Raw genomic sequence first — 26,355 nt, forward strand, 5'->3', positions numbered from 1 at the left:
GAATTGCTTTTCTCACAATCTGTTCTGTCTGATATTTTTCTTGGTCTTCCAGATCTTGCTTTAACTTCCACTGTTTCTGATGACTGCCATTTCTTAATTACATTCCGAACAGAGGATATTGACATCTGAAAACGCTTTGCTATCTTCTTATAGCCTTCTCCAGCTTTGTGAGCGTCAACTATTTTCACTTTCAGTTTTCTAGACAACTGCTTAGAAGAACCCATGGTGCTGATTGTCGGGGCAAGGTCAGATGAGTCTGGGCATTTAAAACCTTTGAGATCGACATCACCTGGTCTTCCCAGACGATGATTGAGAACAATTCATGACACTGGCAGGTCTCAGCTTTGCAAAAGGGGCAGTGCATGCTATAAATTCTGCAGGGTGCCCAAACTTTTGCAGACGCCATTTGTTTGTTTTCTGTCATTTTGAAAGTGTAAATGATGGAAATAAAATCTAACTTTTTTTGACATATTATAAGAATGTCTAATCTCTAATTTGATGCCTTTTGGAGATTTTTCCATCTTTCCTTGGCTTCGTTATGCACATTAATACAAATTTTTACCTGGGGTGCCCAAACTTTCGATCCCCACTGTATGTGCGTATCAGATATATTAAGACACCTCCACACACACCCCAACACGTCACTATGCCCATATTCTAAAGGGGTAGCTTAAAATGTTTCCAAACCCAAAACGAAAATGTTAAAATGAAGGCTGTACCAAAATAAATGTAAATTTGGGGCATAACTTTTTTATTAACTTACATAGGTCATTCAAATTTCACGTTGGTAGAGTACGCTCCATCTATAGTAACTCTTTTTCTTTCTCGTTGCAGGTAAATAATGGATTCCAAGCAGAAGCAACTTGCAGTCATTAAGTTTTTGATGAAGGAGGGTTGTAGGCTGTCCAACATCCACAGAATATTTATGGAGATGACACCTTTGACAAGACCAATGACAAGAGCAATGTCTTATCATTGGTGTCGCTTCTCTAGTAACTCTTCTTCTTTTCCATTGAAGGAAATAATGGATTCCAAGCAGAAGCAACCTGCGGTCATTGAGTTCTCGATGAAGGAGGAGTGCAGGGAGTCCGAAATCAATAGAAGGCTACAGAATGTTTACAGAGATGACACCAATGAGTAGAGCAATGTCTTGCTATTGATGACTCTTGTCAATGGTGTCATCTCTGTAAACATTCTGTTGCCTTCTGGGGATGTTGGACAGCCTGCACCCCTCCTTCATCAAGCACCCAATGGCGGCATTTTGCTTCTGCTTGGAATCCATTATTTACCAGCAATGAAAAAGAAGAAGAGTTACTAGACAAGAGTCACCAAAGATAAGACGTTGCTCTCATCAATGGTGTCATCTCCGTAACTATTCTGTGGATGTTGGACAGTCTATACCCCTAAGAGAAATATACCCTATAGGCTGTCATTGCTTTGAATTACTTTTTGAGTAACTAACCAGGGAACAAGCATACAGTAAGTGAGGTCAAGACTCCAGATATGTATACTTTCTCTGGGCCAGTAGCTCAAAAAATACTTTAAGCGGCATTGAATCCAAAAACAAAAATGTAATATATTGCAGCTTACCAATTCTTAGATGTGGTGACTGCCAAGTGCTTTCTCCAAATGCATCTATCAGTGATCAAAATATAACTGCTTGAGTACAGCTGGGCAAATCTGTTAAGTACATCCATTGAGCACCCACAGTGAAAGAGGTTAATTTGTAGAAACTTTAATTATGATCAAATTGTGACCTCAGCCAACTGATTCAGCAGAAATTACAGCATTTTGGTACACGGAAAATTTGTTACTAGCGAAGCGGTTTTATGATACCAGGAAATTGGATTGGTCCATAAAACCACTATCACCACTGTGAATAACTGGCAGATGTACTTTAACTGACAAGTGATTATAAGATTAGTATTTCCTGTAACAGATAATGAATGGTGTTGCAGGAACAAGATGGGTTCGTTCAGCTCTTTAGAGTAAATTGTTGCAACAGGTGTGATATAGGTGCAGTATTCTTTAGCAAATTAAATTTCAGTGCATTACGGCAATTTCAAATTTATACAGATACTTAAAAATTCATGCCATTGGGCCACGCCTTGTGTGGTTGTGCTATCATGCTAGTCAAAGTTTTTTTTATATATACACTTTTTTGTTTAGTTGAATATTATAAAGGATTTTAGAACGAGCGCCTAAGATAATCTTGATCGTCTTCTTCTTCCTCTTCTTCTACTTCTTCTTCTTCATCAAGATAAACAATGGCCACTCTTTTCTCGCCAGAGACCATATGGCTCTGATGCATCATTCTTTGCATTTGAACAGTTTTTTCAAGCTCTGATGTTTCAGTGATGTTCTGGCTCTGGGGCAGGATTTCGTAAGCAAACTGAGAGACGCCAGCAATTTCTTCCTCACCATATCCACTTTCTGCCACCTCTGGGTCATCCATTAATTCAGTGCTTGACTGACTAAATCCTGGCTGACCTTCAGACTTACTGGAAGTAATCACCATTCCGCTATCTTCAGCTCCTTTTCCTTCTGAATGCTTTGTGGCAAATTTGGTTATGTCCATCTGAAAGGTGAATGTCTTCTCTTTTGGACCCAGTTTGATATGCTTGATCGATCTTTCACTCTCAGTGGAATCTCCAGATGGTGAAGAAACAAAAAAATCAGAAGATTCATAGGATTCTGTAGTTGGTCCTTCAAAGGTTACAAACTCTGGCATATGTGCCTCTGGGGAGCCAAGCCGAATGTGTCTAATGGGTCTGTTTGTATCTTCTACATATGTTTTGTCTTCTCCACTAATGTGGAAATTTGCAGAGATGGGGCCTCCAAAAACAATATGTTCTTTGCTTGGACTCAATTTTATGTGGTGGATAGAAGTATTGACATTGGTTTGGTCATTTCGCTCTTCGATGTTGCCCTGATCTTCCGAAGTATGTTGTTCAGAAACATAACCTTGATACTTAACTTGTTTTGACACATGAATTTTCTGGGTAGTAGAACCATGTTCGATTGGTCTGATGTCAACTTCTGAATTATCAGTTTCTAGTCGGCTGAAGTCATGAGTTGTGGGAATGCTGCCCTCAAACATAACTTGTGTACTGAGGGATTCACTTGGGCTCACCTTAAAATGTGATGTTGCCTTACTGGATCCTGCAGTAAACTCAGTGCTATGACTTGTAGTTTCCTGACTACCAACTTGGAATCTCTCAAAGAACGAACCTTTAGTTGCTCGACTAACATGTTCCACATATTTTTCTTGAGCTGCTAGTTCTCCTGCGGCTCCTATGCCCAGAGTTTTGAATAGAGGTCCCTGAAATATGATCTGCTCTGTGGGAACATTTTCAGTTGGACTTATTTTTATATGTTTTATAGATCTGTTCTGTTCGGATGTTTCTTCTGTGTTTTTCACAATATCCAGTTTAAGGGTTTCAGAGATAGGGCCCTCAAAGATGATTTGTTTGTTGTACAATGGTTCCTTGGATGCAAACTTAATATGATGCTCAGATCTGTTTGTTTCTGTTGGGGAAGAGGAGGCAGCTGAACTCTGAGAACTTGCAGGCTCCACTTGAAATATCTGCTCAAGGTCATCCAGCTCTATACGTTTTATGAATCTGCTAGCATCAGTGGTGCTTTGCCCAAAGGAGACTTCCTGTGTTGGACTAAAATGGACACTTGCAGTAGTCGGGCTTTTCGCAACGTTTTCTTCAGATGTGTAACGCTGTTCTCTATTATTCATTCCCAGTGTAACAAAATTGTGCGAGCCTTCACTTCTATTAATTTTGTTTCCAGCAGTGCTCTCTTCTTTTTGCAGTACATCTTCAGAGGACATTGTTTGAGATTTGTGAATAGGCCTCTCTTCGCTTTCAATGATTTTACTTAAATCTAGATCATTTTCATCATCTGCGTCTAAGGTTTTTGATACGTTGATTTCTGCCACGATGGTCACAAGGCCACTTTTATCTGCTTGGCCAAGCTTTTTAATATCCACCGCCAAGCTGCTGGTTTGTGTTTGCTCTTCCCCAGCAAGTGCTGACAGCTCTTCAAGTAGCTCCTTAGGAAGGCTTCCTTGCAAACAATCTAGCGTCCCTTTTAATTTTTCATGGGAATCTTTGAGGTCTTTAGATAGAAAGTCAATTAATGAAAACTGCATTTCAGGAGAAGCTTTAATTGTTTTCTCGATTACAACAGTTTCAACAGGGGACTCTCCTCTGTGTTCCTCGGTGTCAAATCTTTTGCTGCTGTACATTGAGGACCCATAGCTGTCTGCTTTCTCAATACCAATAGTTTTTACATGCAATTGTCTGTCTTGTTTTGTCATGTCGGAGATATCACCACTATCCACTGATGACCCATAGGTGGATGCTTTCGCAATCCAGATAGCCTCAACAGGTGCGTCTTCATTTTGTTGTTGTGTTTGCAGTTCATTATCTCTATCCACTGAGGACTCATAGGTGTTTGCTTTCTCAATCACAATAGTTTTCACATGAGATTTTTCCTTTTGTTCTTCTTTGTCTAGTGTGTCTGTGGTTTTGTAGTTTGTGGAGCTTTGTTCAGTGGTTGCAGCTTGTTTCAACATCTCACTCAAACTTTTACGACCTTGGGAGCCCTGTAAGAATTCATCCTGCCAAGAATACGTACCATGGGACTCTTCCTCTGTGTAAATTTGTCCTCGTATAGTCTCCTCTTCCTCTTCTTGTACATATGGATTATCATCTGGAATGGAAACAAAGTAATCGATTTCTTCATCGACATGCTCACCCTCTATTATTTCCTCAACTTGAGCTGGACTTCCACTGGGTTGAATGTTATCTTGTGTTTGATCTGATCTTGCAGAAGCAGGCATTTCTTCAGTATTTACTGATTCTTCTTTATAATAGTTATCCTCTGCTTCTTCTACATGGAATGGTATAGAGTACTCCCCTTTTTCATATGCAAATGTGCCAATGGATTCTTCAACTATCTCCACGTTAACAGATTTTCCTGGAGACCCCTTTAGTCCAGTGTGAATGACGTTTCCAATCCATTCTTCTGCTTCTGCTCCTGTAATATCTTCTTGTGTTTGATCTGTTCTTATAGAAGCAGGCATTTCTTCAGCATTTATTGATTCTTCTTCATTATAGTTATCCTTAGTTTCTTCTTCATGGAATGTTGGAGAGTACTCTCCTTTTTCATATGCAAACGTGCCAATGGATTCCTGAACTATCTCAACGTTAACAGATTTTCCTGGAGACCCCTTTAGTCCGGTGTGAACGACGTTTCCTATCCATTCTTCTGCTTCTGCTCCTGTAATATCTTCCAATATTGTTTTCTTGAATTTCCTGCTCTGAATTTCTTCAACTGGGATATAAGCTGTCTCTGTCTTCTGAGATGATGAATTGGATCCTGTGTTCCACAAATCGGTTAGGTCCGGTTCATCAAACAAATCCAGCTCTTCTTCTACTTTAGATTCTACCAATATTTCTGTTTTCATGGATCCATCACTGCACTTTTGTTTTCGTTCTAAATAGGTAACATTGGTATCATCCAAGTCAGAAGGATGACCTAATTGTTTAAGTATATCAGTGACTAAGACTTTGTTCTCAATGGTCGCTGATGAAATACTTGAAGATTCTTCTGCTCTGCTAAACTCATCGTTTTCAAAGCCTTTATGCAATTTGTTCTTCTCATCGATTCCAACGCTTTCTTTTTCACCGATAAAAATTTTATTTACATTTTCTGAAACTCTGCTTTGCACTGAATTCTCAAAATTTTCTTTGTATGAACTAGTTTCTTTTCTGTTACCTTCAAGTTGTATTGGTATTTCCATGACTACTTGCTTATCTTTTGGCTTTTCTCCAGGAACGAAGGTTTTCATAAACCTGCTGCCCCGATTATTTTCTTCCAAGAAGGTATTAGTCTCGTTCTTTTCAAATACAGAAGACTGTCCTAACTGTTTAAGATAATCATCAACCAAAATCTTTTCCTCTCTGTGTTCTAGGTTAGTTTTACCAGATTCCCCAATTTTCCTTTGAAAAGTAGTTTCTTGATTCACATAGGTTTGACTAACGTTTCTTGCTTTGTGTTCTTCAACGTCTTCTTGTTTTCTTTCCTCAAATTGTATTGGTATTTCATATACAATTGGCTGATCAGCTGCCTTATCACCAAGGACAGTTGATTTCCTCACCTGGGTGGTTTCATTTACATCCACCGTTGAACCCCATGCCACATTCGTGTCACCTATCGCAACATTCTCCTGCTCTTCTTTTCTTTTTTTGGCTTGTTCTCTTTTTTTTCTCTCCTTTTTCACAGGCAGCTCTTGTGTTTTAGGCTGTTGAATTGTCTCTTTCTGCACTGTTTCTGTTACACTTACTGTTTCATCATAATTCTTTTTATTCTCGTTTTCACCCATTTTTTCATTTCCCGATACAACATGCTTTGTTTCTCTTACAGATTGCAATTCTAATTTCCTGTCTTTAACATCTTCCGTTGCAAATACTTTTTGAGAATCAGTTTCTTGTTGCTTGTTCTCTACCTTAATGTCAACCAGACCTTTTCTAGAATCTTTGGAACGAGATCTTGCTCGAGCTACTGGCTTCTGATCTGTTATTTGCTCTTGTTGGCTTGTTTGACTAATTATTGTTGATTGTGTGGATGAATATGGCGACATGGTTTTTGGTTGTACTGTCTGATACAGCACGGTTGGTGTGGCTTCTGACTTACGTGAAGAGTCATATCTTGGGGACAAGCTTGTGTCCAGCCTGCCATATCTTTGTTGAGATGTAGTTTCATAAATACGTGAGCCAAAGGAACTGCTTGTATTTCCTAGATTTGTATATCTTGGTGAAATCTGTGTTTGTGGTGCATTCCGAGTCTGGAATCTGCCTGAATCAGGTGTGTGAACTTTCCAATGTGTCTCGCCTTGACTTTTAGTAATCGGATAATGAAATTTCTCTCGTCCTCTGTTAGAAAACCTTGTGGTGTCCTCCATCGTTGATGTCATATACCCTAGACAAAACAAAGTATTGTTAGTATATGTCTAGGTTTATTTTATTTTCGATATTCTTTGCTATTAAACAGTAGAAATAAAGACACTAAGGCCCCGTACACACGACCGAACATGTCTGCTGAAACTGGTCCGCAGACCAGTTTCAGCAGACATGTTCGGTCGTCTGTACACCCGAGCGGACAGGATTCCAGCGTACATTTGCCCGCCGGGCCTTTTTTCCAGCGGGCAAATATTTCCAAACTTGTTTAGAAACAGCCCGCTGGAATCCTGTCCATCGGACATGTTCGGTCGTCTGTACAGACCTACCGTACATGTCCGAGCGGCCGCCATCCCTCGCAAGCGTCGAAACGTCGAAACCATCAGACAGAAATCTCCGACCGGACATGTCCGATGAAAACGGTCCGGCGGACCGTTTTCAGCGGACTGTCCGGTCGTGTGCACAAGGCCTAAGGGGTTGATTTACTAAAACTGGAGTTGTCAAAGCTTAATTGAACAAACTGAAGTTAGAAGCTGATTGGCTAACATGCACAGCTGCACCAGATTTTGCACTCTTCAGTTTTAGTAAATCAACCACTAAGGATTTTCTTTTTCATTTACCTGTTTTATTGTACGTTCTAATAAAAAGAAAAAAGAAAAGAAAAACTGAGCTTATTAAAGGGGTTGTTAAAGGTTTGTTTTTTACTTTCTACTTTAAACTTGTAGTAACGCACAGAACTATACGGCAGTAAACTTGCAGTAACGCACAGAACTATATGGCGTAAAACTTGCAGTAACGCAATGAAATATTTGGCGTTAAACGTGCAGTAACACAATGAAATATATGGCATTAAACTTGCAGTAACGCACAGAAATATACGGCATTAGGAGCAGGGCTCAAGTCCTGCGGGAACGCGTGGGAACGGAGTTCCTGCACTTTTTTCACAGCAGGAACGCAGTTCCCTTTGCAGGACTAGAGCAGCCCAAAGCAGCCGAGCCGCCCTAGCCAATCCTTCACTAAGCGGGGATGCCCAGCTCGAGTCACTGTCATGGGCAGGCGAACCTTAGTAATCCTTTATGTTACTGCCCGCTTCCTGTATATGGAGTAGGGTAGTGTGCGGGTATTCCGTCAATTCCTCGACGCCGCAATGTCTCCTGGGAGCTTTTGTCATTGTTCCCAGGAGACATTGCTTCTTTCTAAATCCCGCAGACCTCTGCAATGAAGAAAAAAAAAAACATGCGGTTTAATAATTATGCATATGAGCGTATAATTGTTTTTTTTGGTGGGGGAGTGGATCTTGGGTGGGAGTTCCCACACTTTTTTCCCCAGGACTTTACCCCTGATTAGGAGATATTAGGAGATATTTAGGAGAAAGTTACAAAAATCACGGGCGCACTGTCTACGGCGCACTTCAGCAACGGCGATCGCGCTGTTCGCAAAGAAGGCCTTGCCATGACTGACAGGGTTTTTTTTTCATTTATTTTTTTACTTTACTTCATCTTTAAACTTGCAGTAACTCAACTTTATTTTAAATACATTTCCAGAGATTTTACATTATGTGGATCTTTTTGTATTTTCGGGGATGATTGCCTATGGCTTTGAGAACATCTTTAGACAGCATCAAAAGGCCCTGACTGGGTGTGTAACCACAAGTGTTATTGACCTTCCATGATAGGAGGTCTATGTGGTGCTCCAGGCAGGATTGGTGGCAATGTTGCAGATACACTGACAAGAATTCCATATTCTCACCTTTTTGGAAATATTTCTACTTTTCTGGACTTTTTTTTTTCATTTGGATGTCACTTACTGTTTATTATTGTACGTTCTAATCTCTGTTTAAAGTTTTCAAAGTTTTTAAAATTGTGATCTGAGATTTGGGTAAACATCTAAAAAAATACCAAAAATATGTACTTTGGTTTTAAGTAACAATTCACCATATAAGGAAAACTGTATTATACAAAGTAATTTTAAAGGATAGGAACCACGCTTGTTTTAAGAAAATATTTGTTTTATTAAAGGGAGATGGCCAGAAGTATTCCATATTTGGAGCATTTCAGTTTTTCGGTATGATAGTCTTTATAACATACCAGCAGGTATATATATTTTTTTATGTTTCAATAATTTTTATTAAAGGTTTTAAATACAAAGAAGTAGAAAGATAATCTCAGCTTCTTTTCGTACAACATTGATCAAACATTTTGTGATAACTGAATCGCAGTCCAGTCTCACGAGGTATATTTTTATAGGTTTCTGAGCCTTTTAAAGACAATAGCAAACTTATAATATGTAACAGGCAGGGCTATCTTAATGCAAGAGCACTCCTGGGCACTGCCCAGGGGCCCCAGGTACATGGGGGGGCCCCCACAATAATCTTGCATTACATCATACAGTCCCAACAGTCCTGCTTTTTACTAAACTGTCCTGGTATGGTCGTGTCATGGGAAGCGTCCCAGAACCTATACTGTGCCCTCCTGACCCCCTGTACTGTGCCCTTTGTGTTGACTATGTCTTTGATTTATGGAATGTTTTCCTTTTGTATAATCAATTTTATTGAAAGTACTAATGAATATATGTTTAATTCTATCAACTATTTATACTTTATTTCTTGAAAGTAAGTGTGTACATTGGTGCAAGCTGGTAGGGCCCCAGTGCATTACTTTGCCCAGGGGCCCATAATGCTATTAAGACGGCCCTGGTAACAGGTCTAGACATAATTGTATTTCTGTTTCTGTGCTATGTACTAGTGAGAAATGTATGTATAACAAAACAAAAAATGTAAAATGCACGAAAAAAAACATTTTTTAGGACTCGTTTACACTAATGTATTTTTAATTAGCTTTTTTTAAAATTGTTCCTATACATAAATGTTAACTTGCAACTTTGTTAAAGGTCCTGCTGGCCAATGAATGAAGAGTAATAGAAAAACAACTGCAATACGGAGAAAACACCATTCCTGGTTCTGGCTAGTGCTATCTACAGGTCTGGATTTCAGATGATTGAAAACACTGGGGTAATTAACAAGAAATGGTGCACACCAAAAAATGCAAAATTTTTCTGTAAGTATGCTTAAAGTGACACTAAACGATATCCTAATTCTCTAAAAATAAATGTGGCGCACATTGTACAAGGTTCAAAGGGCCAGATCCACAGCCAGCCAGCGCAACGTAAATTTTTCCATTTAAGTTACACTGCCGCAAAGTTGCCAAGTTAGGTGCCGATCCACAAAGCACTTACCTGGAAATTTGCGGCGGTGTAACTTAAATCCGTCCGGCGCAAGGCGGGCCAATTCAAATGGGCGAGTCCCATTTAAATTAGGCGCGCTCCCGCGCCGGACGTACTGCGCATGCTCCGTCGGGTAAATTACCCGACGTCATTTGCTTAGACGGTAACGTAAATGGCGTCCAGCACCATTCACGGACGTCTTACGCAAACGACGTAGAGTTTGAATTTTCGACGCGGGAACGACGGCCATACTTAATAGGGCTTAGTCAAATAGACTCAGCCCTATTTTTAACACGGCGTAACTCGACGTAAACGACGTAGAATTAGCGCGACGGGCCCGTCGGAACGTTCGTGGATCGCCGTAAGTGTTCATTTGCATATTCTAGGCTGGCCGCAATGGCCTCGCCACCTAGCGGCCGGCCTAGAATTGCATCCTTAAGATCCGACAGTGTAATTCAATTACACATGTCGGATCTTCTGTCTATCTCTTGGAAACTGATTCTGTGGATCAGTTCCATAGATAGAAACAGGGATACGACGGCGTATCAGTAGATACGCCGTCGTATCTCTTTTGTGGATTACCCCCCATAGTGTCTTTTTGCAAACTTGGCATAATTGGGAATATAGAGCATGTAGAAGTGGGTAGTCCAGGAGGGGGGTATTTTTAGGAAGGGGCACTATATTACAAATAAGGAGAGTAGTGGTGGCAGAAGGGGGGGGGGGGTTATAAGTGAGGATCAGTGACAATAGGTGGGATTGAGGGGGAAGAAGTAGCTCAGCTGTTGTCTAATTGCCAGCTCCTATCTCTCCACAGTGACACACCTGTTGATGATCCTGCTTATCAGTCCTTCCTACTTAGGCCGCCCAGCTCAGATGATCTCTGCCTTCGCCTTGGTCAACATCACAGAGACCTCCTGTGTTTCTGTTAATGACTTGCTTGGCTGACATCCCTTCTGGCTCCTGATCCTTCTTGCTGTTCTACTACATTCTTTGGCTCCCTGATGTTGGCTTGTCTGACAATCCAATCCGGTTCCTTAACTCTGGTTATGTTTTGACTATGTTTACTCTGTTTATCTTTTTATTATTATTATTATTATTATTATTATTATTATTAAACAAGTGTGATTTAACTGTACTTCTGTCTCGGTCTGAATTATGGTTTCTGTCAGTAGGATTGTTAACAGGCATGTTCACCCACCTATAAAGATAGGAGATCTTGGTCAAGCCCCACAGGGAGATAGCAGGATGATGGAGTTTATCCTATTTTGTTTCATTTAGAGAGAGGGTGTGTGTAACAACACCCCTAGTATGAAAGGGGTTAAAGTCGTTTAGGACATTCCATTCCCGAACACAAAGGCAGCTACCGAACACTCCAATCAGCCGAACAAGAAACCCATACGAATAATTCTCCCCCAAGTACTAGACAGGGCTCTGTGTTGAGGGTCAAGCAGGAATCAGACTTTATTTGAACCAGACTACAAGTCTTAAATACAGTAGAAAATGAGGTGTATACCTCCCGCTCATATTACTCTGAAAATACACCTGTGACCAGAAACCTAATTAACATTTGCTAATTAACTAATCCCTTTAACCACTTAAGACCTGGACCAATATGCAGGTAAAGGACCTGGCCAGCTTTTGCGATTCGTCACTGCGTCGCTTTAACTGACAATTGCGCGGTTGCGCGACGTGGCTCCCAAACAAAATTGGCGTCCTTTTTTCCCCACAAATAGAGCTTTCTTTTGGTGGTATTTGATCACCTCTGCGGTTTTTAGTTTTTTGCGCTATAAACAAAAATAGAGCGACAATTTTGAAAAAAAATAATCAATATTTTTTTACTTTTTGCTATAATAAATCCCCCCAAAAAATATATACATTTTTTTTTTCTCAGTTTAGGCCGATACGTATTCTTCTACATATTTTTGGTAAAAAAAATCTCAATAAGCGTTTAACGATTGGTTTGCGCAAAATTTATAGGCCCGGATTCACATTCATCGGCGCATATTTATGCAGGCGTAGCGTATCGAATATATACGCTACGCCGACGCAGCGCAGAGAGGCAAGCACAGTATTCACAAAGCACTTGCCTCCCAAACTGCGCTGGGTTCCCTCGGCGTAAGCCGGCGTAGGTGGAAGTGGGCGTGAGCCATGCTAATGAGGCGTGACCCCGTGCAAATGATGGGCCGAGCGCCATAAAGATACGATTAACGAACGGCCCATGCGCCGTTCCGTGGACGCATTCCCAGTGCGCATGCTCAGAATCACGTCGGAACTACTCCCTAAGATTCGATGGATCACTGCCTACGACGTGAACGTAACCTACGCCCAGCCATATTCACGTACTACGTAAACAACGTAAAATACGACGGCTGTGTTCCCTGGTCCATACCTTGCAGGGGACTGTATAATGGAAAGTTAAATTAAAACAAATTATTTGTTACAAATATAGCCAATTATGTAAGTAAATGTGATATATACATTTTAGTGGCTGTAATATGAATAAAAAAGTCAACTTTAAGAGATGATCAAAATGATGCATTCATGAATGATTCTCACCTGCAGGCCTGTCTCTGATAGTGTGCTCTGTGATGATTACTGATCCCTTTTTGCTCTCTGCTTCCAGCAATGCCCTGCAAACACAAAGCCAAAGAATACTTCAGTGTAAATAGCAAAGAGGGGATGTCATGGTAAGCAAATGCATGTGTAACAAAGATGATGAAATCAATCATACACTGAAGGTCAGTTTGGAAGTCCGATCCCCCAAGAGGCATTTAGCAAACTCTGCATTATATATTTAACCACTTCCATACAGGGCACTTACGCACCTTCCCGCCCAAGCCAATTTTCAGCTTTCAGCGCTGTCGCACTTTGAATGGCAATTGCGCGGTCATGCTACACTTTACCCAAACAAAATTGACGTCCTTTTTTCCCCACAAATAGAGCTTTCTTTTGGTGGTATTTGATCACCTCTGCGATTTTTTTTTTTATGCAACAACTAAAAAAAGACTGAAAATTTAAAAAAAAAGTACGTTTTTATTTTTTTCTGTAATTTTTTTTGTAAATAAGTAAGTTTTCTCTTTCAATTACCGGCATTGATATGGCGGCACTGATGGGCACAGATGAGATGGCACTGATGGACATCGATGAGGTAGTACTGACGGGCACAGATGAGGTGGCACTGATTGTCGGCGCTGGTATGCGGCACTGATGGGTACTCATAGGCGGCACTGATGGGCACTCATGGGCGGCACTGATGGGCGGCACTGATGGGCACTCATGGGCGGCACTGATGGGAACTCATGGGCGGCACTGATGGGCACTCATGGGCGGCACTGGGCACTCATAGGCGGCACATATGGGCACTCATGGGCGGCACTTATGGGTGGCAGAGATGGGCACTGTGGGGTGGCACTGATGGACACTGTGGGGCGGCACTGATGGACACTGTGGGGCGGCACTGATGGACACTGTGGGGCGGCACTGATGGACACTGTGGGGCGGCACTGATTTACTTATGTTGCCAGTCAGTGCCCATATGTGGGCACTGATTGGCATCTTTTTTTTTTTTTAGACTTTTTTTTTACCCCTTTTTTTTTTGCCCACCCTGGTGGTCCAGGGTAGGCATCCCTGGTGGTCCAGTGTGGCGATCCGAGGGGGGGGCTGCGCTGATAAACAATCAGCGCGAATCCCCCCTGTCAGGAGAGCCGCCGATCGGCTCTCCTCTACTCGCGTCTGTCAGACGCGAGTGAGGAAGAGCCATCAACGCCTCTTCCTGTTTACATCGTGATCAGCCGTCGTTGGTCACGACTGATCACGTGGTAAAGAGTCTCCGTGAGAGACTCTTTACCTTGATCGGTGTTGCGGGGTGTCAGACTGACACCCCGCAACAACGATCGCCGCGATGCGCGCCCCCCCGGCTCAGAATCCTGAGGACGTCATATGACGTCCAGTCAGGATTCTACAACCACTAAGTAATCCTTATACTGCTAGCATTACTAAATAGATAGGAAGAAATATTATTCAGTGCCTTGAAAAAGTATTCATACCCCTTGACATTTTCCACATTTTGTCATGTTCCAACCAAAAATGTAAATGTATTTTATTGGGATTTTAGGTGATGGAACAACACAAAGTGGCACATAATTGTGAAGTGGAAGGAAAATCATAAATGTTTTTTAATTTTTTTTTACAAATACATTTCTGAAAAGTGTGGCATGCATTTGTATTCAGCCCCCTTTATTCTGATAGCCCTAAGGCCCCTTTCACACTGGGGCGGGAGGCACAGTGGCGGGATAGCGCCGCTAAAAATAGCGGCGCTATACCGTGGGATTTGCCGCGGGATTCGGCCGCTAGCGGTGTGGTATTAACCCCCGCTAGCGGCCGATACAGGGTTAATACCGCCCGCAATGCGCCTCTGCAGAAAATTCTATTTTTTCTTCCGTCTGCAGAGCGGATCGGATGAACACGGACAGACGGTCTGTGTTCATCCTATCCCCCCCCATAGGGAAGAGCGGAGAAAAGACAGGGCGGTCCCTGCACAGTGTGCGGAGACCGCCCTGTCATCCGCCGGCTCAGCGGGGATATACGGAGCGATCCCCGCTGAGCTTACGGACATACGGAGGCGGATCATTACTGATCCGCCCCGTGTGAAAGGGGCCTATGGCTGGATTCACACCTATGCATTTTTAGTGCTTTTTTGCATTTTGCAGATTAGTACTACAGTACATTTAACCTGGTTTCCTATGGAACACGTTCTGTAGTGCAAATCTGCAAAATGCAAAAAGCACAAAAAAATGCATAGGTGTGAATCCAGCCTTAGAGAACCTCAGTGAACAAACAACATCATGAAGGCCAAAGAACACAACAGTCAGGGATAAAGTTGTGGAGAACTTTAAAGCAGGGTTAGGTTATAAAAAAATATATCCCAAGCTCTGAACATCTGACGGAGCTCTGTTCAATCCATCATCTAAAAATGGAAAGAGTATGGCACAACTGCAAACCTACCAAGACATGACCGTCACTGACAGGCCGGGCAAGGAGAGCGTTCATCAGAGAAGCAGCTAAGAGGCCCATGGTAACTCTGGAGGAGGTGTTCTGGTAAGATGAGACCAAAATTGAACTTTTTGGCCTAACACTGCACATCACCCTGAACACACCATCCCCACTGTGAAACATGGTGGTGGCAGAATCATGTTGTGGGGATGCTTTTCTTCAGCAGGGACAGGGAAGCTGGTCAGAGTTTATGAGAAGATCGATGGAGCCAAATACAGGGCAATCTTAGAAGAAGACTTGAGACTGGGGTGGAGGTTCCCCTTCCAGCAGGACAACGACCCTAAACATACAGCCAGAGCTACAATGGAATGGTTTAGATCAGGGGTGGCAAACACAAGGCCCGCGGGCCGAATCCGGACCTGTCATGTGGCCCGCGCAGCGGCCCCTGTCAGCAGGGGCACCTCTCTCATGGCTGTAATCAACAAGGGGCTGAGCCGAGGACAGATAGGCCTGAGAGCCCGGAAGTCGGGAGAATAGTTCAACCACTTCGCCTCCTCCTTGACCTCTCCCCCCTGACCCCGCCCCCCCCAAGAGGTGAGAAGCAGCAGGTGCAGCATCTCCCATGCCTCCAGAGCAGGGATTGCTCTAACTTCCTCTTCGCAGTGAAATGAGGCCCGGGGGCCAGGCTGACTGGGGACCCAGAGGATGGGCATGCTGCCAGGGAGCCGCTGGAAGGATCAAAGGAGACACACTGGCATTAAAGATAGAGCTAGCAGTCTCTCTCGTCATCTCTCAGCCTCCCTCTCCTCCCCCTTTCCCTCAGCTTCACTGTCTCTCTGATCCCAATGTCTCAGTGAATCCAAATCACCAGTGCTGCAAAAAAACACAATTGTACAAATATATAAATAAATAAGCCAACTAATTTTATATAATTATTAATAAAATGTTCATTCATAGCCATGTTTTTGGGATGGTTTTTATTGATTGTTATATGGAATTAGTTTGTTTGTTTATATATTTGCACAATTGTGTGTTCTTGCAGCACTGGTGATTTGTATTCACTACCCAGTAGGGCTTTCTTAGAATGATTGTATTTGATGAATTGTTTTATGAAATTTTCTGTACTTTATTTATTTGCTTTATTTGCACAATGAGGTTGAGGTTTCTTGCAGCACCTGTGATTGGGACTCACTACCCAGTAGGGTTATTTTATAATATTTCAGTTAACCACTTGCCGACCTCCTCATGTAGATATACGTCAGCAGAATGGCACGGACAGGCACATCAACGTACCTGTACGTGCTCTGCTTGACGTGGGTGGGGGGTCCGATTGGGACCCCCCCCCCCGCTACATGCGGCAATCGGTAAGCCTCGGGGAGCGATCAGGGACGACGGCGCGACTATTTGTTTATAGCCGCTCCGTCGCGATCGCTCCCCGGAGCTGAAGAACGGGGAGAGCCGTATGTAAACACTTCACTATGGCGCTGCATCGATCGAGTGATCCCTTTTATAGGGGAGACTCGATTGATGATGTCAGTCCTACAGCCACACCCCCCTACAGTAGTAAACACACACTAAGTGAACACTAAATGTTACAGCGCCCCCTGTGTTTAACTCCCAAACTGCAACTGTCATTTTCACAATAAAGAATGCAATTTAAATGCATTTTTTGCTGTGAAAATGACAATGGTCCCAAAAATGTGTCAAAATTGTCTGAAGTGTCCGCCATAATGTCGCAGTCACGAAAAAAATCGCTGATCGCCGCCATTAGTAGTAAAAAAATAAAAATGCAATAAAACTATCCCCTATTTTGTAAACGCTGTAAATTTTGCGCAAACCAACCGATAAACGATTATTGCGATTTTTTTTAACCAAAAATAGGTAGAAGAATACATATCGGCCTAAACTGAGGAAAAAAAAATGTTATATATGTTTTTGGGGGATATTTATTATAGCAAAAAGTAAAAAATATTGCATTTTTTTCAAAATTGTCGCTCTATTTTTGTTTATAGCGCAAAAAATAAAAACCGCAGAGGTGATCAAATACCACCAAAAGAAAGCTCTATTTGTGGGGAAAAAAGGACGCCAATTTTGTTTGGGAGCCACGTCGCACGACCGCGCAATTGTCTGTTAAAGAGACGCAGTCCCGAACTGTAAAAACCCCTTGGGTCTTTGAGGCTGGGTTCACACTACTACACTACTTTCATCCTACTTTGCTCTGCTACATTGGTCCTACATTTATCCTACATTGGTCCTACATCCATCCTACTTTCATGAACAGGATACTACTTTGGTCCGACTTCAATGATATTCAATGGGCTGAAGTAGGATCAATGTAGGACCAAAAGTAGTACAGGGAGCATTTTCAAAGTCGGACCGACTTGTGTAGGACGCTACAAGACGCTCTCATAGGGAAACATTGAACACAGAGCAAAGTAGGATGAAAGTAGTGTAGTAGTGTGAACCCAGCCTGAGGCAGCATATTGGTCTGGGGCTTAAGTGGTTAATGGAAGCTACATATGTCATATTCACACTGTAATACGTGTTGCAGCACCGTGCACTTGGGATCAATACCCATTAGGGTTTATTTTTTTAACCTTTTTGAATTTTTTCTATATATATTTTGGTTTATATATAGATATACCAAAATATATATATAGAACATTTTCAAAAAGGTTGAATACAAAACTCTACTGGGTATTGATCCCAGCTGCACAGTGCTGCAACAAGTATTATAGTGTGAATATGACATATGTAGCTTCCATTAACTGAAATATTATAAAATCCCACTCCTAATGCCTATGATGGCTAACCTGTGTAGAAAAGATGTAAACACCTATTTTCAGGCTTTCCGGTCATGTTATTCCCTGTGTGAGCAAGTGGTGTATTCAGGGGAGAGGAGGGAGCACCAAAAACAGATGGGACATAGGAATCTATATTTGATGTCACCACTCCAGGCTTTACCCGTCATTGACGAGCACGCACTCCTCTCCTCTGCAGCCACCGCTGGCTCACACAGGGGGTCATGTAACCAGACTGGAACTAGCTGAAAATAGGTAAGTCTGCAAGTCAGGGGGGGAGCTATGCCACTGGTGGTAGCGCAAATACAACCGGCTCTTTGAGGGCAACCAAACTGCTGATGCGGCCCCCCGATGAATTTGAGTTTGACACCCCTGGTTTAGATCAAAGAATATTCATGTGTTAGAATGGCCCAGTCAAGACCTAAATCCATACCTCCCAACATTTTGAGATGGGAATGAGGGACACCTACTAGTAAATGTATGTAGTGTGCCTATGCGGACACGCCCTCTGCCACACCCCCTTAAAGGAGAATTAACAAAAAAAAAAAGGTTAATTAAATCCACAAGGACTTTTTTTTTAACACTACTATTCCTTTATTTTGGCTTTTAAAATTTACAAATGCAGCAATTTATAATTTGGATGAAAGGTTTAGCACTGGAATACACTTTTTGAAAGATAAAAAGTGCAATTTTATATACAACTATATAGATCAGACCAAAATGAGGGCTTGATACATGCACCCCCCACTTTGCACATATTTAATTGTAAAAAAAAAAATCCCAATAAAAGACATTTAATTAATATGACAAAATGTGGAATATTTTTTTTCAATGCACTGTATTTACTCGTTTTAAACTTTTTTTTTGGTTTTACATTTCTGAGATTTTATCTGCCCTGCCTATGCAATGCCTCCTGGTGTGGTGGCCATCTGTAAGCCCGGGGGCCCCATAATCTTCTATCGCCCAGGGGCCCCATGAGTTGTCAGTCCACCCCTGCTTATGGCGCCAGGGAACAGGGTGGAAAATTGACAGTGTCACTGTTACATAGTTAGTCAGGTCGAAAAAAGACACAAGTCCATCCAGTTCAACCACAAAAAATAAAAAATAAAATAAAAAACACAGTACAATCCTATACACCCAACTCCATACCCACAGTTGATCCAGAGGAAGGCAAAAAACCCCAGCAGAGCATGATCCAATTTGCTACAGCAGGGGAAAAATTCCTTCCTGACCCCCCGAGAGGCAATCGGATTTACCCTGGATCAACTTTACCTACAAATCTTAGTACTCAGTTATATTATGTACATTTAGGAAAGAATCCAGGCCTTTCTTAAAGCAATCTACTGAGCTGGCCAGAACCACCTCTGGAGGGAGTCTGTTCCACATTTCAGCTCTTACTGTGAAAAAACCTTTCCGTATTTGGAGGTGAAATCTCTTTTCCTCTAGACGTAAAGAGTGCCCCCTTGTCCTCAGTGTTGTCAGTGTCTCTCTTGTCTCTGTGAGTCCCAGGATTACACACAACAGGCATCGCCCGCTGTGTGTATTGGAGATTAGTGTGTTAACTTTGGCCGCGCTGTGAGAAAAGTCCCGCCCTCCTCCTAGATCAGCTCGTGTGATAGGCAGAACAATGCATCTATCACACAAGCTGATCTAGGAGGAGGGCGGGACTTTTCTCACAGCGCGGCCAAAGTTAACACACTAAGCTCCGATACACACAGCGGGAGATTCCTGCTGTGTGTGAAGTGTAGAGGAGGAGGGAGGGAGGGGAGCGCTGCAGCCACACTGGCAGTGTGTGTGTAATAGGTTTTCTCTCATGTCACGCTGCCCCGGCAGCCCCTCCTCTCTTCTCGTCCATCCCCATTTGCCCAAATGTGCTCCAATATGCCCTGATGTGCGCCAAGTGCCCCGTGCCCTGATGTGCCATGGGTCCTGATGTCCCATGCCCTGTGCCCCAGTCTGCTGTGCCTCAATGTTGTGTGCCCTGATGTACTGTGACCTGTGCCCTGATGTGCCATGGGTCCTGATGTCCCATGCCCTGTGCCCCAGTCTGCTGTGCCTCAATGTTGTGTGCCCTGATGTACTGTGACCTGTGCCCTGATGTGCTGTGCCCTTTACCCTGATGTGGCCTGGTGTGCTGTACCCTGATGTGCTATGCCCTGATGTTCACTGTGCCCTGATGTGCTGTGCCCTGTGCCCTGATGTGCACTGTTTTGTGTCCTGTGCGTGCGTGTGCGCCGGGGGGGCGGCAAAATGCACCTTCGACTGAGTTGGCAAAAATCCTTGCACCGGCCCTGGCCCCTGTTCAAATCCAATCCGGGGACAAAAAATAGGGGGCAGACTTGGTCCGGGGACAGTGGCCTCAGTTCGGGGACTGTCCCCGGAAACCGGGGATGTCTGGTCACCCTACTTTTGACGGCAATAAATGCTGATGCGGCCCACAATGAAATTAGATAAATTAGATAATGAAGACAAGTGTGTGTTTAGCTGCTTTGTATTGCTAATGTATATTTTTTTGCCTTCCTTATCCAGCATAAAAATGACGGTGTGCAATGGAGAAAGCTGATCATCAACCTGGAAGCCGCCAATGTCCTATCACAATATATTAAGTGATTTCACAGATGGCCCCGGAAATCTGGCTTCTCTTGCTGTTACTTTGTGCAGCAATAGAAACTTCTAAATATACTATCCAGTGGGACACCCCACATGTGGCAGCTGAAAACACAGGCTCTGTATTAATCTGATGCTCGTCTAAGCCATGAGAATGTAGCCGACCTAAAATAAAAAAGCGAACTCATATCTGACTCCACCCTGACGGATTCGGAAACTGACTCACGACTTCTCCGTTACGGGTGATAATTTTCTTTCAGCATGTTGGGTGAAAGTTTAAATGATATCCAACATGACAACCACACCCTGTAGGAAAGCGAGCCGCGGTGTAGAAATGTGACCGTGCACAGGTGGTCGTCCAAGTGGGACGGCTTGGTTTACAGGAGCCACTCTGACAACTGGTAATGGATACAGTGAAAGCTGCTATAGAGGAGCCACTCTACCAAATAAACAGTAGCAGCCGAGAATGGATACAAAGACAAGTGTTGAGCAGAATATGCCATATTCGATTTCGCGATATATCTCGAATATATAGTCGAATATTCGAGATATATTCGCTAAATTCGAATATTCGTGATATTTTATCGAAATGAAATGATTGCGAATTTTCGCTATTGCGAATGCGAAAATAATTGTGAATTTTCGATAACTGCGGTAGGAGCACTCTGATTGGCTCAGAATATTCGTGATATTTTACAATACAAAATAATTGCGAATATTCGGCAAATGCGGAAGGAGCACTCTGATTGGCTCAGAATATTCTTGATATTTTACAATACAAAATAATTGCGAATATTCGGCAAATGCGGAAGGAGCACTCTGATTGGCTCAGAATATTCTTGATATTTTACAATAGAAAATAAAAAGTGTTTTGCATTGGTGGTGATTCTTTACTCTATCCATCTGTCACAGCCGTTTGTCAATCAAACACCTTGAAGATTGAACACGTTCATGCTGCATGCTTTGGACTTTTTTTCACTTCACATATCAAAGACATTTTTATGAAAGATTATTTTTCTATTATTGGGACTATATTTCTTTATATATTTGTTTCACTGTGTATTTCACAAGTTATTTGCGCTTGCTTATTTTATAATTTGCCCACATGTCTTGTCACTAGACATATTTTTTATTCTTGTAGTTTTTCTGTCTTGTATTAATTTATGTTGTATAACATTTTTGAGTTGCTGCTGTATTCTCCCCTTTTTTTAAGGTATGCGCAATTTTTTCCTTCTTACAAAAAAAAATAATATCAAACATACAAATATTCATAACAGAAACATACACAAAGCCCCCCCCTTTTGCATCAGAGACAATCAGAGTTCTCCTACCACAGTTATCGAAAATTCGCAATCATTTTCGCATTCGCATTAGCGAAAATTCGCAATTTTTTTTTTATATTCGGCAACATAAAAGGATCGCCTCAGCTTAGCTACTCGGCCCAGGGTCTCTAATCATACCAGCAATGCTTTTAGACGTCGATAGGATGTGATCTGTTTTAAAAATAAAATTGAAAAAATGCGAATATTCGGAATTGCGAATATTCATTGCGAAATTCGAAATATATCGCGAATACTCGAATATGCCATATTCGAGCCGAATATTCGCAATACGAATATTCGTGAGCAACACTAACAAAGACAAGAGATAAAAATGTGGAAAAAGAAAAGCAAGCTCCTGTAGCCTGTTATTATTTAAAGGGGTTATAAAGGTAATTTTTTTCTCCTAAATATCTTCCTTTACCTTAGTGCAGTCCTCCTTCACTTACCTCATCCTTCCATTTTGCTTTTAAATGTCCTTATTTCTTCTGAGAAATCCTCACTTCCTGTTCTTCTGTCTGTAACTCCACACAGTAATGCGAGGCTCTCTCCCTGGTGTGGAGTGTCGTGCTCGCCCCCTCCCTTGGACTACAGGAGAGTCAGGACACCCACTAACACACAGCTCCTTTCTCTATCGGCAACGTAGAGAGCGTCCTGACTCTCCTGTAGTCCAAGGGATGGGGCGAGCACAACACTCCACACCAGGGAGAAAGCCTCGCATTACTGTGTGGAGTTACAGACAGAAGAACAGGAAGTGAGGATTTCTCAGAAGAAATAGGGACATTTAAAAGCAAAATGGAAGGATGAGGTAAGTGAAGGAGGACTTCACTAAGGTAAAGGAAGCTAGGGAATTTAGGGAAAAAAAAATTGTACCTTTACAACCCCTTTAATTAATGGTATATGAGTTCCCTACTCTACAGCGCTAATCTGTTAATTTGAAAGTGAATAAAGATACATTTTAACACTTTAAAATGAACAGATTAGTGCTGTATAGTAGAGAATGCACATACATATACCCAGGGGCGGACTGACCATTCAAGCCCTTGGGCACTGCCCAAGGGCCCCATGCCACTAGGGGGCCCCATCAGGGCTGCCAGGCTCAGTAAAACCAGGGACAGTATGTAAATATCTCTGTTTTTTTTTACATCTGTCCCTGATATGTCTGATACCGACATGCTTTTGATGTGAAAATCTCAAGTTTTTAGCTGCCCCTCCTCTGCACTGCGTCCTGGCGTGGTGGCCATCTGTATGCCTGGGGGCCCTATGAGTTGTCAGTCTGCCCCTGCATATACCCTAAGCAGTGGAGATATATTAGCTGCTGTATCTGTAGTATCCCAGCGCTGGTGATATTATTGAATTGTTGTGGCTTCATTATATTAATAGGTCAGGTATGGAGCCTACCCAGCCATTTCCTCCAAACTCCTAGCCAAGTGCTATTGTTTTTCAAACAAAGACACCTATTAATAACAATGTGAGAAATGAAAATTATCTTTGGGTTTATCTATCATCTCATCAAGTACCCTACAGTGCACCATGAAGAACAGGAAAGTGTAAAAAAAAATTGTAGCTGGTTGGACTGCCATTAAAGTTCACCTGTTGCTTTATCGTACATAGAGAAATCATAGGTTCACTTTAAAAAAAAATTGAAATACTTACCTGCTCTGTGCAGTGATCAGGGGGGTACAGGAATTATACCTTACAGGGCCGGCCGGCCCCCCTCCCATTATACCTGTAAGGGGCCCGTTGGTCCCCAGGCCAGCCCCCCCGCTTATTTTATCGCGTCAGGAGAGAAGAGATTACACCCCCACGGTTCTCTGCTCCAGGGGGGCCCTGCCTAAAGCTGTGTAAGGGGCCCCAAAATTTGTGATGGCTGCCCTGGCAGTGGTTTTGCACAGAGCAGCCTCTATTCTGGTCCCCCGCTGGCGCTCCTGGCCCCTCCCTCCTGCCAACTGCCCCCAGAGCAAGCAGATTGATATGGGGGCACCCGAAAAGGCTCCTCCCCAGCCACTGCTCTGCATGTCCATTCATATACAGAGCTGCGTCTTGGCCCCCGCCCCCTCTCTCTTATCACTGGCTCACTGGCTGTGATTGGCAGCAGCAGGAGCCAATGGCTCTCACTGCTGTCTCAGTTAATCTTCCCTTCTCTCAGTTAAAATGGGTGTAAACCCGCTTTTACAAAAAAAAAAAACACCACCTGCAAGACAAAGGCAGGCCTCATACACCGCTCGGGCAGCTGACATCTCTCCCGGTGGTTACTGGTATCGCAAGCGCGGGAGCCGGCAGTCACAGCACCGCCTTCTTTAGGAACGGCACGATCACCGTTGCTAAAGTGCACCTGCACTGTTGTCTACGGCGCCTGCGCCGTAGACATTGGTGCCCGTCATTATTTTAAATTTCTCCTAAACCGTGGAGGCTTAGTAGATATTTCGAGCACCTACAGGTAAGCCTTAATCTAGGCTTACCTGTAGGTAAAAGTGGTTGTAAAGGGTTTAAAACCACTTTAATATTCATCCGCTATTGTCAAACTGGATGAGACCAGGGTGCAGTGCTCTGCGCCCCAAGCCCACCCTTTTTTTAAGCCTATTAGAGCATCTGGCTCTAATCACATGCTTCAAAAAAACACACCCCCGCCATTGGAATCCATGTGTTCGGCGCGCTGTATGCAGATTATGGGGCCGGACGCATAAATGGAGGGGGGAGGCGCCCGTGTGCCCCTAATGGACGATTCACCGATGGATGGTTGTGTGTGAAAATCCCTGTAGATCAGCAGTTTTTGAAATACTCAGACCAGCCCATACGGCACCAACAACCATGCCACGTTCAAAGTCACTTAAATCCCCTTTCTTCTCCATTGTAATGCTTGGTTTGAACTTCAGCAAGTCGCCTTCACCACATCTAGATGCCTAAATGCATTGAGTTGCTGCCATGTGATTGGATGATTAGCCATTTGTGTTACCAAGCAATTGAACAGGTGTACCCAGGCCCGGATTGGCCATAGGGACAAACCGGGCATTTGCCCGGTGGGCCGTGGCCGCCGGGCCACTGTTCTGACTTGCGGGGCCAAGGCAGGCTGCTCTTTAAGCCCGCGCCAGTCCTCCGACCTTTCCGCGGCCGCCCGGCTGCCAGTTTAGCCTCAGGCTCAGCCTTCGGCGTCAGCATCAGCAGCTCCTGAAGGGGGAGGGACTAGAGGAGACACCGCGGCCGCCAGTGAAGTTCAGCCGTTGGTGCCGGGGGGCGTGACCAGGAAGGGAGAGGAGCCTGCTACAGCCTGTGTTCTGCCGATGGGATCTCTCAGCAAAAACGTAAGTGCAGCCCCTGTTACCTGAATAGGAGGAGCGGTGGCTGCATATAGAAGAATAATTCTCTCCATCGTCCCCCCGCGGTCTCTGAATGCCTGCTTCTGCTCCTCTCCCTCTCGCAGGCATTCAGGTACTGCGGGAAGAAGATGGAGAGAATGATTCTCCACCCCACCACTCCTCCTATCCTGCTTATCTCTGCTGCCCCCCCAGTGCTCTCTAGTCTCTACCCCCCCAGTGCTCTCTAGTCTCTACCCCCCCAGTGCTCTCTAGTCTCTACCCCCCCAGTGCTCTCTAGTCTCTACCCCCCCCCCAGTGCTCTCTAGTCTCTACCCCCCCAGTGCTCTCTAGTCTCTACCCCCCCCAGTGCTCTCTAGTCTCTACCCCCCCAGTGCTCTCTAGTCTCTACCTCCCCCCCAGTGCTCTCTAGTCTCTACCCCCCCAGTGCTCTCTAGTCTCTAACCCCCCGTGCTCTCTAGTCTCTACCCCCCCAGTGCTCTCTAGTCTCTACCCCCCAGTGCTCTCTAGTCTCTACCCCCCACAGTGCTCTCCACCTCCCCCATGCTCTCTGCTGCCACCCACCTCTCTTCCTGTGCTCTCCACCTCCCCCATGCTCTCCGCTGCCCCCTGTGCCCTCCACTTCTCCCCCAGTGCTATCCAGCCCCCCCCCTGTGCTCTCCACCTCCCCCATGCTCTAGGCTGCCCCCCTGTGCCCTTCACCTCTCCCCTTGTGCATTTTACCTCCCCCTGTGCTCTCCACCTCCCTACATGCTCTACAGTCTCCCCCTGTGCCCTCCGCCTCTCCCCCTGTGCTCTTCACCTCCCCCAATGCTCTCCAGTCCCCCCCGTTTTCTCTAGCCCCCCCAGTGCTCTCCACCTCCCCCCATGCTCTCCACCTCCATCCTGTGTTCTTCACCTCCCCCCTGTGCCCTCTGCCTCTCCTCCTCTCCCTATGCTCTACACTTCCCCCTGTGCTCTTCACCTCCCCCCAATGCTCTCCAACACCCCCAGTGCTCTCTAGCCCCCCCAGTGCTCTCCAGCCTCACCTTCTCTCCACCTTCCTCCTGTGTTCTCCACCTCCCCCCATGCTCTATGCTGCCCCCCTGTGCCCTCCATCTCTCTCCCTGTGCCCTTTATCTCTCCC

The 26,355-nt window shown here is 43.9% G+C and overlaps 1 protein-coding gene across 1 annotated transcript in view; it reads right to left on the minus strand.

Annotated features, from left to right (window-relative positions):
• Positions 1-1,565: 1,565 nt before the first annotated feature.
• The window catches only part of SYNM (synemin), a 76,424-nt gene continuing 51,634 nt past the window's right edge, over positions 1,566-26,355 (minus strand). The window contains exons 3-4 of the mRNA XM_040342346.1: positions 12,753-12,826; positions 1,566-6,996 (exon numbers count right to left, since the gene is read on the minus strand). Of these exons, the coding sequence (XP_040198280.1) occupies positions 2,189-6,996; positions 12,753-12,826 (4,882 nt within the window). The 3' untranslated portion in view covers positions 1,566-2,188. The remainder of the gene's footprint in view (positions 6,997-12,752; positions 12,827-26,355) is intronic.

This window comes from Rana temporaria, chromosome 3 (assembly GCF_905171775.1).
Source record: "Rana temporaria chromosome 3, aRanTem1.1, whole genome shotgun sequence".
Lineage (NCBI taxonomy): Eukaryota > Metazoa > Chordata > Amphibia > Anura > Ranidae > Rana > Rana temporaria.